General features: G+C 48.3%; 6 protein-coding genes across 6 annotated transcripts; 1 reads left to right on the forward strand and 5 right to left on the reverse strand.

The window, feature by feature from the left end:
* Window positions 1–1,304: 1,304 nt before the first annotated feature.
* N7481_012119 (uncharacterized protein) lies at window positions 1,305–2,855 on the reverse strand (the record flags this gene model as incomplete). Its single annotated transcript, XM_057271338.1, has 4 exons — window positions 1,305–1,854; window positions 1,956–2,326; window positions 2,398–2,502; window positions 2,559–2,855. Coding segments are annotated over 4 exons (1,323 nt in total), but the record flags the coding sequence as incomplete, so codon positions are not given.
* A 449-nt stretch (window positions 2,856–3,304) lies between these two features.
* N7481_012120 (uncharacterized protein) lies at window positions 3,305–5,316 on the forward strand (the record flags this gene model as incomplete). Its single annotated transcript, XM_057271339.1, has 6 exons — window positions 3,305–3,439; window positions 3,510–3,580; window positions 3,636–3,832; window positions 3,911–4,288; window positions 4,368–4,705; window positions 4,852–5,316. 6 exons carry the CDS (start codon window positions 3,305–3,307, stop codon window positions 5,314–5,316), a joined length of 1,584 nt encoding a protein of 527 aa, XP_057115527.1.
* A 1,690-nt stretch (window positions 5,317–7,006) lies between these two features.
* N7481_012121 (uncharacterized protein) lies at window positions 7,007–8,362 on the reverse strand (the record flags this gene model as incomplete). The annotated part of the gene is made up of 1 exon (XM_057271340.1): window positions 7,007–8,362. The coding sequence occupies one exon, from the start codon at window positions 8,360–8,362 to the stop codon at window positions 7,007–7,009; it is 1,356 nt and encodes a 451-aa protein (XP_057115528.1).
* A 533-nt stretch (window positions 8,363–8,895) lies between these two features.
* On the reverse strand, window positions 8,896–10,912 carry N7481_012122 (NUDIX hydrolase; the record flags this gene model as incomplete). Its single annotated transcript, XM_057271341.1, has 5 exons — window positions 8,896–9,227; window positions 9,792–10,220; window positions 10,571–10,597; window positions 10,711–10,867; window positions 10,901–10,912. The coding sequence occupies 5 exons, from the start codon at window positions 10,910–10,912 to the stop codon at window positions 8,896–8,898; spliced, it is 957 nt and encodes a 318-aa protein (XP_057115529.1).
* Window positions 10,913–12,600: 1,688 nt separating this feature from the next.
* N7481_012123 (uncharacterized protein) lies at window positions 12,601–12,801 on the reverse strand (the record flags this gene model as incomplete). Its single annotated transcript, XM_057271342.1, has 1 exon — window positions 12,601–12,801. The coding sequence occupies one exon, from the start codon at window positions 12,799–12,801 to the stop codon at window positions 12,601–12,603; it is 201 nt and encodes a 66-aa protein (XP_057115530.1).
* A 383-nt stretch (window positions 12,802–13,184) lies between these two features.
* Window positions 13,185–13,823, reverse strand: N7481_012124 (uncharacterized protein; the record flags this gene model as incomplete). Its single annotated transcript, XM_057271343.1, has 2 exons — window positions 13,185–13,548; window positions 13,756–13,823. 2 exons carry the CDS (start codon window positions 13,821–13,823, stop codon window positions 13,185–13,187), a joined length of 432 nt encoding a protein of 143 aa, XP_057115531.1.
* Between the last annotated feature and the right edge of the window lie 1,470 nt (window positions 13,824–15,293).

Here is a 15,293-nt window from a genome sequence, read left to right on the forward strand (position 1 = left end):
ACGCTCATCCTCGGGGACCTTGCCCTCGGTTCAAGCACTCCGCCATCACCTGGTCAAGCCTACTATTCGGCAATTCAAAAATACCGCGCGATGTCCGCCCCGTCAAGGTCCTCGTATCATCTACCACGGTCGCACGTACCTTTGGGTCACATACTTTCCTCAGTTCTAGCTTTCTCGCTAGTCGACTAATATGGAATACTAAGTGAGCCGCCGGGCTGGAGGTGATAAATATATGCATTCATGAATCTTTATCCATGTTATAGCAAAGAGACAAAAGCGACCTAATAATATTCTCGATTTCATTGATTTCCAATTCAAAGGACCATATTCTGTTTCATCTAAGAGCAATTCGGAGCCCTCGGTTACCACAATAAGGCATTCAAAAGCATTGTCTTGATATCTACCGTGGTTCCCATGATCAACTAGTATTCCTTAGAATCTGAATTTATCTGACGATAAAGGCAGTAAATAGTCTCTTGACTACGATTCTTTCCGGACTCTCTATAACATCGAGGACCCGATTTTCAGAGCAGAGCGACGGATTGAACATTCAGGATTCCCAAGTAACTTATTTCTAACTCGCAATAACGGCGCGCCCTTTCTGCCAGTTCATTGCCGCCTCGATTTTCATTTCTTCACATACAAAGCGCATTTATCTACTGGGCAAAACATCCATAGATTGGTGCGTGTCTTCAATTGACACCGAGCGAACCGGGTACGCGAAATTGATGGCTTTGGAACTTTGGAACCTGAATACCTATAATAGAGGCCAAGAAGTTCTTGCTCTTGGTCGGCGCTAATATGTCAGTCGTATAGATAGATAGTACTAGTACTAGTACTAGTATTATTAATATAAATATTATACTACTTAGTATCCTAATCAGTTATATACTAACCACCCTGAGTTACGGTCCGTGCCCGAGAGCATGGAAGCTAGAGCCAAGGCGAACATTTTTCCCGCGCCACCCGCAGCATAATGGCATTGCTCTTGTGGGTGAGAACTATTCGCAAGATACGCGTATACCCAGGGAGAGCAAATGGGCGAAGCGAGGCGAGATAGGGAAAAACATGCCATCATGATCGACACTCAGGCGGAGTGGAAGAAGGTCGACCGATCAATTCCGAAACTAAAAGAAGATGGCGAAACTCAAAATGATCATTCCCGAACCTATGATCTTATCTGATCTAATTATCAGCGTCCATCTATGTACGAAGGTAGATCAGTACCCTCTACCGAGTAATACGCGACCATAGCCAGTCCCATATGTACACACATACCAAACCCCTTCAACTCGCCCAACGCATCAGACATCTCCATGCTGATGATTGCCATTCCCCAAAGGCCAATCACCCTGAATCGAATCAACATCATGACTCGTAGTCGAAGCACACGCTACGCCCGACCGCTCATATCGAACCTCATAGTCAATAGACTGATGAATGACATTCTCCCGTAAATTCTTCTGACTTTCCATGCGTTCCACCTTAGGCCGAGAAGACCGGTGGAACCCACCGAGCGAATTCAAAGCCGATCCCGATCGCGACCTTGATCTCGATCGTCGCCCAACCCGACTCCCCGACTTGGACGAGCTATCGATCATTGTACCCGAGCCCGTACCATGTCCACCTGACACGGAAATCTCGAAAAAATCCGACACCGCTCCCGCCATCATGCCAGTCCGTAGATCTGAGAATACTCGTTTAAGAGTGGGGATGCACGTGCATATAATCGAGGCACTTTGCACCAATTGTAGCCAGATGGCTGGCATGAGCGCGTGCCAGGGTTGGTCGAGGGGCTTTGCGTGGAAATAGGATTGCAACGACTTGATAGCAGGGATTGTGAGAGCAACGACACTAAGAAGGATTCGCTTTAGTCAGTTTCATGTTTCATGTTAGATAAAAATAAAATGTTGATTGACAGATTTAGTGTGGTAGCGCAGGTGGGGGCAGCGTACCAAATGCGTGTCGCAAATAGGGCGGAAATATTGTATCGCTTTCGCTGGCTGATTTGTACTTGCCACAGCAATGCGATCGGAAGTGCAATCACCGCTAGGTCGAGTATTATGTGTGCGACACCCAGAATCACATACATCGTGTATTGGTTCACGCACCTATCGCGACTGGTAGAATCCCAGGGGCTTGGCTGATCGCATTGTAGCCCAAGGGCAAACAATGCAGCCATGGCCCAGGCACAGATTAGTCCCAGAACCACCTTGCATGCCACTGAGGTACTTCGGAATGGTTTGAGCGAGAGGATTAATAGGGCTAATCCGGCTTTGGAGCATGCGAGAACGAGGACTGCCAGAAGCTGGCCAGAATAGAATGTCTATGTAGTATGCAGTCAGGTAAGGTTACGAGTAACTATGTCAATGGCAAACAAAGTTCAGTGCTCCGTACCTTATTATACAAGTTGAATGATGACTCGGAGAGGGCATCACCGCGCTTGCCGATTCCATTCGAGCTGGCCACATTGATGCAGATGGTTTGGGGGAGAAAAAGGATCTGTGCGAGTTAGTTCGGTGCTTAGATGGCATTGAATTGATTAGGAATTCACTAACGCATCCAAGTATCAAGACGAGGTCGCTCCATGCAAAGTTCCTGGTCCTTCGCATCCGAGATATCACGGTGATCACGGTCGCTATAATGGTCAGAATCAGTAATATCGTGCTGACAGTGATCACCCATGGACCGTGGTCATTCTCTGTGACAGGTAATAACGGCGGTCGCAGATCGTCCACGTCGGGCGACATGACGGTCAATTGGTATAGTTTGGCAACGGAATTGGGAATGCCATGACAGTAGAATATAAAAAGTGCAAGCGAAGAGACCAAGGCATGATATATCAGGGTAGACCTCTAGACCCAGGGATCGTAGAGTCGATGTGATTGACTGCCTTAGATGCAGGATTCGGGACATCGGATTGCATCCAACCATAGTTATGGCCCCATATGGAGGTCCTCCTGGCCTTCGGGGATGATCGGTGGACGGCGGCACGGCCCAGGGGCTGGTGGGGGCTACTTCTGATCCTGATGTCCGAACTAAACTCCTCCCGAATCGGCCAAGATCCAGCCACCACTACCCACCACCTTGGTGGATGCGACGTGCAGTGCAGATCTTCGCTTCGGTGGCCATGGCATTCCTGAATCCTGCACGATCCCTGTTCAAGCGGAGATGAATCGGGCCATTTTGGCCATTTGACTTTCTCCTGTGCCGCTCTGGTAAAATCTCTCATCTCAAATATCCATGGACCCCAACCTGTGCTCTTTCAACCACATGGGAATTTCTTTGCTGATAGCCTGACATGATGGAGTCCCATGAAATGACGGCCTATAAGGGCGCCGACGCGTCTGTTGATCGGGCATTGCCTGAAAACCACGCCGGTTCGAATGGCAATGGCGTTTCAGCTTCGAATGCACCAACTGATCAACCAAGTGTGAAGGTATGGCCGTTGAATTGATTATATCGAAGACGTTAGTACTATGAAACTGACTCGGACATCTGAACAATAGCGCTTGTTCAACTTTACTCAGATCTTCTTCTTCTCCTTGACATACATGTCCAGCTGGGAGACACAAGCACTGTAGGTTGACCAGTAATTACTACGAATTAATCAACCTTCTTCTGACAACAGACAGGAATCTGAGTGCGGTCCTGACAAACGGCGGACCACAAGCTTTAGCATGGGGGATCCTCATCGTCGTGTGCGGCGCAATGGCGCAGTCGGCGTCACTGGCGGAAATGGCGTCAATGCAGCCTATTGCGGGTGCGCAGTATCACTGGACAAATTACCTGGCACCTCCAAGTCAGAAGAAATTTATCACATGGATGCAAGGTACGTACTAGCCATACCGAGGGATTGTTCAATGTTCATCATAATATCAACCCTATGTCCAAGGCTAATATTGAACAGGCTGGGTAACGTGGTTCGCATGGATATCAACACTCGCCGGCGTCGCCAACACCACCGCCACGATGATCCAAGGCCTAGCTAGCGCCCATTACCTAGAGTACGAGCCAAAGGCATGGCACTTGACTCTAATCATATTCGCAATGCTTATTGTGCAGGCTCTGATGAACATGTACGCATTCCCACTGATTCCATGGATCGAACTATGCGCCGGTATTCTTCACGTCAGTCTTTTCGTGATATTCCTCGTCGTCTTCGTGGCACTGGCACCTCGACACTCAGCCGAATTCGTCTTCCTGAAAACACAATCCTGGAGCGGGTGGAACTCGGACTTTGCATCGTGGAATATCGGGCTTCTCACGCCTGTTTGGGGGTTTGTCGGTACGTGACATGACCCGAGTATACCATATCTTCCATCCATCGGGCATACCACAACTAACCTTCCATCCTTACACCATAGGCTTCGACGGCGCAGTCCACATGAGCGAAGAAACTCGACAAGCCCGCCAAGCCGTCCCACGCTCAATCTTCTACACAGTCGTAACAAACGGCGTCCTCGCCTACGGCATGGTAATCTGCATCCTATTCACAATGGGCTCGGTAGAAGAAGCCCAATCCCAAAGTTTCCCAATCATCCACATTTGCCAACAAGCCACCGGATCTCTAAAAGCCGCCACAGCCATGGTCTGCGGTCTGCTCGTTATCTCGCTGTCGGTTAACCTAGCCAGTATTGCATCCGCCTCTCGGCTAACGTGGGCCTGGGCTCGGGATGGCGCCTTGCCGCGCTGGTTCGCCCATGTGAGTTTATTTCAAATTATTTCTGTTATTATTGCGCTTCAGACAGCCATTTGCCTACATTTAGCTGAGTTGATCTCGGCGAGGCCGAGTTGGGCTGAGTCGAGCCACGTTGTTGACACAACGCTAACATCTTTCCCTCCATCCAGATCGACCGTCGACACAACGTCCCCGTCCGCGCCGTCTGGCTACCGGTCGTCATAGTAATGTGTCTAGCCTGTCTAAACATCGCCGACACAGCAGCCTTCCAAGCCTTCGTAGCGCTAGGCTCAATCGGTCTATTCGTCTCATACTTCATCGCAATCGCATGCATGGTACACAATCGGTTCCAGGCACAGAATCGCGCACCATTGGGCGAGTGGAATATGGGAATCTGGGGTCTGCCGGTGAATGTTTTTGCCCTGGTTTATACTGCTTGGGTTACTGTTTGGCTGGCGTTTCCGGCGTATTTACCTGTTACTGGGGAGAATATGAATTATGCTTCGCCGATTTTTGGGGCCACGACGCTTTTTGCGTTGGGGTATTGGTTTGTTAAGGGGAGGAGGCACTGGGATGGGTTGAATAAGGAAATTGTTAGGTTGGTTGTTGAGAAGGGGGAGCTGCAGCTTAAATGAGGGGGAGAGGTTCGTTCTGTGGCGATTTGTGGGTTGAGAATCTTGTTTTTAAACTGCCAGTGGAGTTTTAAATACTATTCCATCGATTGGAACTGAGAATTGTAAAAAGAATTCAAGTTCTTTTGTATATAGGCCCCCGGGTCGTGTCTGGTGGTTCAGTGTCGGCTTTCAAAACCATTGGCGAATAACAGATAACCATAACAAAAAAATGACCAGCCTGAGTTTCATTACGATTTATGAAGGGTGATTACAACGAGCTTCCATAAGCGAAATTCCAGTAGAAAAGTAGATTCTAAGTGAACCTTAGGAAAGATCCGCACCTATCACGATCCTATCTATGCACATCTTGACACCGCCCACTGACGTGTATACATCGCAAACATGAAATGCACCCCACAGATCAATATCTCAACGATAGGCTGACGATCACCAGCCCAAATCAATAGCATCTGCAAGTGATTCAATACATGCAGGATCGATAGTCCATCATATGTGCATATCTGCCTGAAACGGGGAGATCCCGATCGGCATAAAGTCGGTGACGGTGGTGCTGATGGTGACGGTGTCAGCTTGAACCTTAAGGTACCGGATCGTGATGGGCTAGTGACTATGTAGTCAGGTACAGGTACAGGTACAGGTACAGACAGGTACGTGCCGCGGGGTAGTTGTATGTAGCATTGTAATCGATCAACGGGTGCTAGTACTGTACCTCTCTACCACCAGGTGTACGAGTATACGACTCGGAGTATACATGCCTAAGATACACCTGAGCATCCATTCCGTATCCCAAAACCTGCGAACAGTACACGGGTACAACTTGAATACCTAGGTAGCCATGACACTGGCAGGTGCAGAAACCTGAGGTCCAAGCAAGGCAACCTGCATATGAGATATGATTCGGGCACGACTTCCAAGATCTCGAGGGGGAATTAGGTTCAGTGAGTTTGAGGTATGACATCCAGATCGACACCGCTCTTTTCACCGATACTCTACAGTTGGACTGACGCAGGGGAGAGGGGGGAGATTGCATATTACCCCGCCCTCCTCAGGGCTTGATCCTTAAATTGGTGGAGATGCTTGCGTTGCGTTGGCTGATGGGATTGGATTGGTGCGGAGGTTAGGAGGGTATGTACAGTACATGTAGGAGGGCGTGATGCAGATGTAGGTGGGTGTTAAATGGGGCTGGGTGGGATGCGAGGATTTGCTGCATGTGATGCAGTTCGTGGTGTATGGTGGGCATTTCATGATCGGTGGTTTTTATTATCGTGATGTGTTTGTTAGAGATTACGGTGCACTTTGAACTTGATTCAATTGAATTGGTGAAGAAGATTAAAAAAGAGATATCCGATTGGATCCAACCTGCAAGGTATCGAAAAATATATGAGACTCAAATGTTTCCTCCATTCCCGGCGCCGCGGGTGATGCTAACTAACCAAAGAAACCAATGCCCAAAATGCCAAGTAGCGATTCAAAGAACACGAGATGAGATGCTAAATATGGGAATAAACAAAGTAGTAAAGTAATATGAGGGAATGTCCAAAGCGCTTTCCAAAGCCCCAATGAAAGATGTGTCGTAAGATCGTAAAACCAGCGAAGCTGAATACCAAGACTCCGAATTATAAAAAAAGAATATAACACAACAAAGAAAGATAAAGGAGGGGATCGACAAGATGCCGTGGCTACGACTCAATCAAAGCCACGGATCTGCCTGCGAACACGTATGCGGATTGACCGGTCCAACCAACTTGATTTGCGACTTGAGCAATTCACGGCGCCGTTCATCCCTGGACTCGGACATTTTTTTCTTCGCGCCATCGAATGCAAAAAGCATCTGACTCGTCCCACCCTGCAAGGCGCGGACAGCATCACGGGTATTCTGCTGCAATTGCGTCTTGAGTGGCGGGGAGAGGGGCGGGGTTGGATTTGTGTAGACGAGATGAGAAGCCGACCGGGACGCTGCAGGCTGTTTGGCAGTGGCCCATTTCTTGGATTTCTTGGGTGTTTCCCAAATGGCGCATCCGTATTTTTGGTACGGGGACATGGGCACTGCGAGTTGTTTTTGGCGTGGGGAACGGGGGCTGTCGGGCATTTCGCTGGCGCTGGAACTGGCCATGGTGTGTAACGATAGTGCCCGCAGGTTCATATTCACATCTAGCGAGGAGGCTTCGAGTGGTTTCACACTGAGGCCTCTCCTTTGCTGGAGCGAGGTTGGCTGCGCTGTTGCTGGGCGTTGTGACTCTTTGGCTGCAAGTGTGCGGTGAACAATTGTCTTGAAGGAGTCGCGAGCCTGCGCCAGTCCTCCCATCCCCGGCCGATCAAGCGAGTGCCAACGCTTACGCTTAGTCGAGAGGCCCAAGCGACCTTCCTTCTTGCGAGTCTTTCCATTTCGAAGGCTGGGACTCACGCGTCCGCTGGTACCTGTGGCGGGCAGCGACCCGGGGGTTGCCAGCTCTGGGAAGAAATCCCATTTCTTCTCACGGAAGTAGTGGTTGGTGCCTGGTCGAGTAGTCTGGGTCTGGGTCTGGGTCTGTGACCACTGTGAGGGGCGACCGTACTGAGCATCAGAGTTGGAGGTGAGGGCGGAGATGCTCGACACGGTCGAGTCCGTGCGCTGAGAAAGGGGACGTTGTGGAGCGACGATCGCATCCAAGGGATCGGCGGGGGTCGGATGATCGACCAGGTCGAAGTCGTCGGAGCCAGAACTGACAAAGATGGGGAAACTCTCGGTTGAGTTGCGTGGTTCGCTTGGACTGGCGACGCTGTCGACGGTGCTGTCATCGTCGTCGCTGTCGGAATCGGTCCACATACCAGAGTACTCGGGTTCGGGTTCGTCGAGTGGTGGCATTGCGGGGAGAGGTTTGTTGAGGAAGAGATCGGAGCGAGTCGGGGTGGTCGGAGTATATGTGAATGGAGTAAATGGAGTATATGAAGTGTAGGGTGATTTTTCCAGTGATGGAGGGATCACTCTTTCTAAACCTTCGAGTGATCGTGAAGGTCGAACTGGGGGAGCCATGCGGTAGATGTCGAAGGAAGTGGGAGAGAGCATGATGAGCTCTGAAGAAAAGAGCTAAATGCACGACATGGAGGGGGGGGAAGAACAAAAGACTCGAGGGACAAAGGCCGAGTACTAAATATAAGTCACAGGGACAGGCCAGGAATAGGCCAGGAACCAGATAAGAGCCGTGCAAGGTAAAGCAAAGGCAAAGGCAAAAGAGTCAAAGGAAGCGGTCGGCGCACGGACGCAACGCGAGGGGGCTGCAAGGGCTGAAATGATGAAATGATGAATGATGAAATGATGAAATGACGAGTAGAGTGGTGAGTAGGTAGATTAGGTAGAGTAGAGTGGGTGAGAGAGGAGTGAGTAGATGTGAGTAGGGTAGATGTAGAGGAGAGGTTGTGAGATGGTGAGGAGAGGAAGGAGAGGAAGGAAGTACTAATATACTCTACACCTACACCTACATCATGTAGGGTCCTACGTATACGATACAATTGACAACTGGCCCAGCTCGGGCTGCAGCAGAGTTCAGAGTTCATTTCCTCCAGTCTAACTACTTCCAGTTACCTTGGATACCGACTAAACTAACTCAGTTTAGCTGCCCGCTCCATCATTTCGCGGGTCAGTTCGTCCGAGGGTTGGCGTCGGGCGCTCAATCGACCCATTCGCCGCAATTGGGCGATCATCGCTTCATCCCCAAAGTGGCTATTATGCTCGAACTCAGGTTCACGCCCATACGCCACTCGCGCTGCGTCCACAATGATTCGCGCGGTCATTCCGAACACGCGATATCGCTGCACTAGCCCACTCTGTTCCTGCGCTTCTAGCTTCTCCACCGCCCGTTGTTGTGAAAGACTTTGACCCCCACCCCGAGGCTTGACCACCCGCTCATTGACCGGTACAAAGAACTGGTGCACTAATGCAATGTGTCAGCTGGTTTCTGTTCCTGTGCCTGTTTTTCTCCCCCTCCCCGGATAGCTTGCAGGGTTCCAGGTCCCAGATCCCAGATCCCAAATTCTAGGATCCACCTAATCCCCACTCGAAGCATGGTCGGTGCGACATCCTCCCCCTGCCAGAGACCTGCATATACCTTTCTCGGTTGCCATTGGCATTCTCCTGTCCCTCTTTTTGCGAGACTGGAGCAAACGCCAACCGGCCCGGTGGGTCCCGTCTGACAGCGGCCCACCCCTTCCCATGCCTTTGCCCATGTGTTGTGTAGTGCATTCGTAAGAAAGGGAGCATGATCCAGAGCTGGCCGTTGCCTACCAGGCGAACCCCGACAGGGGGTGGCAGAGGGAGGAGGAGGAGGACGAGTGGGGTTAAAAATGGAAATGGGATGCCTTAGGGCCCCGCACGCCTTGAGGCTGACGCTGAGGATGCAGGGATAAACATCTCCCTGGGTCGCCTCAAGATTGGGATTCGGGAATTGAACAGAAGTGCAAGAAAAGGGGAATCCCAAGAAAGAAATTGAAAAACCTACTGCGCCAGTTGGAATGGTGCCACAAACTCCACGACCCGCGATACCACTGCCCCGGATCCGCATCCTTATCCTTGTCAACACCGTGACCTTGACCCCGGTCCTTACCATCATCATAACTCTCAACCCTCAACCGCAAAAAGTCCGCAAACCTCGCCGTAAAAACAGCCGCAACTTCACGCGCATCCAACTTAGGAATCAGCGAGATCTCAGGATCCGCATTCGCGCCCGTAGCCTCGTCAAATGAGTGCAGTAATGCGACGCAGGGCCGCACAACCAGTTCCGTTTTGGCAAGATTTGCCGGCAACTCGCAGAGGTGCTCGACAGTAAATGGCGCCGGGAGTGGCTGGTCGATATCGGACAAGCCGATTTCTTCCCATGCTTCGCGGCGTGCGGTCTGGAATGGTGATTCGTCTAGTGTATCTGCTTTTCCTATTGTGAAAGTATAATGTCAATATCAATGTCTATACATAGGGTATACGCCGATACGCCGATACGAAGGGAACGAGGTGCGGCATGAGCATGGCGTGGCATGAGCATGAGCATGGGCATTGGAATGGGAGAATGCTGAACATAGTGCAGGGATCGTCTCCTTTTTTCCCCAGGATATCACAGAACGCGTCTTCCGGACTAGGAATGCGGCCCTGCTGATCGGACGGGAGTTCCCTTGTTGCTTTTTTGGGGGGGGGCAGTTCTGTTGTTGCTCTTTGCTCTTTGCTTTTTGGGGCTGTTTGAGGGACTTCTTTCTTCTTACGGCGTATTCTTCGCCGATCTCCACATACCTCCTGGTAAAGCTGCCTCGCCTGCGTCTAGATGGACACAATCGGGTTAGCGCTAGTCTGCATGTTGTGCAGCATCGGCCTTGTTTCCAGGGCTTCTCCTTGATTCCTCAGGGGGAGGAAAGGGAAGGGAGCACGCGTACACGAACTCAATGTCTTGGACCGGATCGTAATCACAACTCGCAGCTCGCCATTAGGATCGGCATACAGCAGTATCAATACTGCAGCCCGTCTGTTGAGCGGGACGTCTCCATATGCCGTTGGCGGAGGAACGTATGTTCGAAGTCTATTGATAGCTTCCTAGTATCTCAATGTCAGCACTGGCAACGAAACCGTTAACTCCATGATTATTTCTTTTCTTCTCTTTTCTTTTTGCGGCGTTTGCGTTTGCAATGTGTATCTTTGGGTTTGGTCTAAGGTTTTTCTTTTCCCGTTCTTTCTTTCTTCTTGCCACGCGACCCGGGTTGTGTTTCAGCGCCATCACATTGGCAAGGGATGTCCATCCACGGTGGTGCGCCCATGACGTAGCGAGCAAGACATGTGTTCCAGAAGGAGTGGGCAATCCTGTCTTGCCAGGATGAAAATCCGACATCTCACATCTCATATCTCGAATCTCATCTCAAATCACCAACATCCACACATCATAGCGGGTCAAACGGGTCAAATGGTCCAAAGGGGTTCCAATGTGATTGCTCCACATGGACGACGGAGAGCGAAATGAGCCGAGAACCGAAAACGGTTCGTGGAGGCAGAGATAAGAGAACGGGAAATTGGCCCAAAAAGCAAGTATGCAGCAGGTCTGCAGCGCAGTGGAGACCCGGGGACCAGAATAGTAAATACAGGGCGTGGGAAATGCAAATGCAAATGGCTCAGACGGACACGCGTGCAGTCGGGTAGGCGCAGAAGGAAATGAAGACTTACCAGGGAAGCGGGATTTAGTCGTGGCATCAGGGGCTTGTGGGGGCGATGTAGCAATGGCTGAGTGGTGGTGGTGAATCTGCGGATGATTTGAAGGAGGTGTAGTTGACGTCTTCTCATTGTAGAAGTACAAGTAGTACGAGGATGCGGAGTGTATAATAAGTTGATTGAACCTTGGAACTTGAACTAACCCCAGTTAATGTTAATGCGGAGGGGAAACTCGTAGCCGAGGCCGAGGTCGCTCTGCGGGGGTGACTAATGGACCGAGAGGGCCCAGCTGCCCTAACTACAACTTCAAGTTCAAGTCGCATCACTTGATTAAATCGCCATATACGTGGACGACTAGTCTATATTTACTTCTCCCATATTGTTGTACAGAGTGGGCTTAGTTTTCCATATATCGGGACGATCTCTGCAAATATTGGAGTTCAGTGCTGCACCCGCCAGCCTACGCACTTGCCGATCTATGCATCGAGAAATCGGGACGACGTAAAAGTATTATTTAATTAAGAAAATAAATGTCAGCTTCATCGCTAGATCCATTGTTCAGTTACTCCATAGCTAACTCTGAGGTTGGCCTGTTTTGCGGTGGGATGATAAATCCTCTTCCATCCTCGTTATTCGTAAGAACTTAAAACAAGAGTACAGAGCGTAGCGATCAGCAAGGAATGCCGGCTACCAGAACTAATGGAACGACTCCAGGTAGCGAGCCACAATTTAATAATCCACAATGCATTTGGGCAAAAGATATTGTATGTGAGCTACGAATGGATGTTGAGGCGTTGCCACGGGTCCGGAACCCACTGAAGCAGATACGGGCTGAGGAAATCAATCAAGACGCGCAACAAAGTAGTTGAATACTGGCACATAGAAATTGGAAGTATTAACATTCGAGTGATAGCTTCTCTGTGGTATGAGAGTAGCCTAGAGGGCGCCGCAGGTTGTGGAAGTTGCCGGGCGCCCAGGTGGCAGTTGCGACGGTCACTCGAACACAGAGTCGACAGTGTTGCTACGGACGCTGACGGGAAAGGTATTGTTGGCCACGATAGTCGCAGTGCTCCAGTGTTCCTCAGTTCTGGTCATCCGGGTGCGGTTGACAGTAGTTCTAGGGTTGGTCATGAGGCGACGAGTGCCCTCAGAGTGCCCTCAGGAGTGTCCACGGGCTTGTCCATCTTAAACACAACAGCGATCGGCGAGGAAAGCCGGAGCCCACGGGGTGCCCTAGTGGTTGAAACTTCCTCCATGGCATCAAGTAACTCCAGCTGGTAGAACATGTACTCCTCTTGAAATGGGTAGAATTCCATCAAGTCGCACATATGTGGTATAGCACCGAGGATTGAAAATATGCATCGAACTTCGCCTGTTGTTCTTGGACTTGTCTACTCGCGCGTTCGATTGCTTGATATGCCTTGTCGTGGGCTTCTTGATGGAACGATTGCAGTGAACCACGATGTAATAAGTCGTAATCCACCTGGGCAACAGATGTTGTGTGTGGGCTGCTCGAACAACATTCACGATAATGACCACAGGACCATCTGCCTCCATCTCGGACCCTTCGAATCGCCATGAATAAGCGTCTCGGCCCCAGAAGCTCAGTCCAACTTGACTAAAAAAAACGTTTATCCAAGCTGCAGTTGTTGAGATGTTGCCACAGTCACCTCAAGCACAGCGATCAACGAGGAATGCCAGGTGCTGTAGCTCAGAAAAGAACAATGGAATACAGAACAGTACTCGAGTAGGTGCCTTCTGACCTAACGGAGTACCAGAATGGACGATCCAGGTGGCCATCGTGTAACAGATCATGTGTGTAAGCTGTAGAGGCATGATTGTCATTTCGTCGCTTCTGCCTCCAGATAGCATGGCTCCCCTTCTCGCTTCTTTTCGTACCATCATCTTTCCTCATTTTCATCCATTTATCACCTCGCATGAGCTGCTGTAGATCATCTGCCACGGCACGCAAAGTGGGAACAAAGATCTCGTCATGGATTGTCGGGGCACAGTTCGTAGAGAGAAAACTTGTCACAAGACCAGGCTCCTTTAACCGGACCAAACCGAGTGACTTACTGGTGGGCCGGCATGGTTGAAAAGAAAGGCGGTTCTGGCGCCCAACTTAGAAATCATTTGGTGGCACAAGACAGGCCTTTTCAAGCCAAAAATTTGAACTTTATCAGGGTTCCCACCAGTTATGCTCAGCATATCTACACGCAATCACAACAATTCCATCATAACTTTCTGGTTTTCATGAACCTTCTTCATATGATTACCCTCACGGCGGGGGATTGTGAGCGTAGGTAGAGATATCGACAGGGAAATCCGCCGCATCATCGTAAGCGCGCATCTTGGAGGGAAGTCGAAGGATACAGCAATTCGTTGACAGTCGAAGATACGTAGTGAGCCAGACCTTTTCTGGAAGTTGTCAGTCCTTTGCGCGAGTATCACTCATAAATTCAAGTTTTCCTACCCTGCAAGCATGGCCCCGAATCAATCGATCCACCTACCGAGACGTTTTAAAGATTCATCTCGGTATTATCTGAAAGTTGCAGCTGTTTAAACGGTTCCTGTAGGTACTATATAAGCAGGAGCTTGCTTTATACTAAAATCCAATATACCTCAAGTTCAGTATCCCGAGAAGTTGATTTAGATTAGTAGGAGAGAGTTACCCTCCTACAAACAACTTAAATTACCTATAATACCGTCGTTCTAATCTTTATTAGAGTTCTCTTTTATCTGTTTAGAATTAAATACTAATGATTTATCAGAGAGCTTTTTATCTTTATAGATATACTTTTTATCAGAGTAGCCCTTATCCTTCCTCCTGAAGGATATCTCTATATCCTTGACTATTTATAGGATATAGATTATTTATAAAGGACTACTGCCTTCTTAATAAGTTCTGACCTAAAATTAAGAGACTTATAATAGAAGTATCTTCTAAAGTAAGCAGTGAATTATAGATTAAATACCCTTTAAGAATCAGTAATATTTCCCTAAAGCCTATTAGTAAAATATAATAGGGAGGATAAGACTTACTCTATCTACTTAAGAGTATTACAGTATTCTATAATCAGTCTGTTTCTGTATCTTAGCTTATATAGATAGACTATATTATACTAGCTACCTAGTAATACTTATTTCTTTAGGGTATACTCTATAGTATATACTTAGAGAGTACTGATTTCCTTAAGGACTAGGGGTATAACTAAACAGAAAGATATAAGTAAGACCTATAAATTAGCATAAGAATTAATTAAGTAAATAGCTTACTTCTTAAGTAAGAGTTAGGGAAAAGAATATTAAGGATAAATAAATTAATACTAAAGCTAGAATATTTTTTCCTTAAATACTTTCTCAGTAAGCTAGGCTAAGAATAGAGCTTACTGTATAATTCCCTATTTTCTCTGATAATAATATTATAAATTACTAGAGTATATTAGATTAATATATATAATAGTATTAGTAGGCTTATTCTTAGATAGTATTCTTTAGAGAGAATTAAGGTTTTTAAGGTTTAGGATTAGGCTTAGTTATATATAGTTAGTATAAGATAACTAGGTTCTGGCTAGATTAAAACTAGGGGTATCTTCTGTATCTACTATAAAAGTAACTGAAGATTAGATAAGGGCTAATAATATTAAGAACTTTAGGGCTGTTAAAATCTATATATAAGAGAGACTTCTGCTTAGTATTAGCGTTATTATTGGCTATAATAATAAATAAGATAGAAGAGTAAGATAGAAAGATAAGGTAAAAGAGTAAGATAAAAAGATAAGATATAAGAAAATAGGTTAGGTATAGTTAAGTAAATAAT

This window comes from Penicillium waksmanii (genome assembly GCF_028829765.1).
Source record: "Penicillium waksmanii strain IBT 27052 chromosome Unknown utg000010l:1.0-3698451.0:1.0-3701458.0, whole genome shotgun sequence".
NCBI classification, from domain to species: domain Eukaryota; kingdom Fungi; phylum Ascomycota; class Eurotiomycetes; order Eurotiales; family Aspergillaceae; genus Penicillium; species Penicillium waksmanii.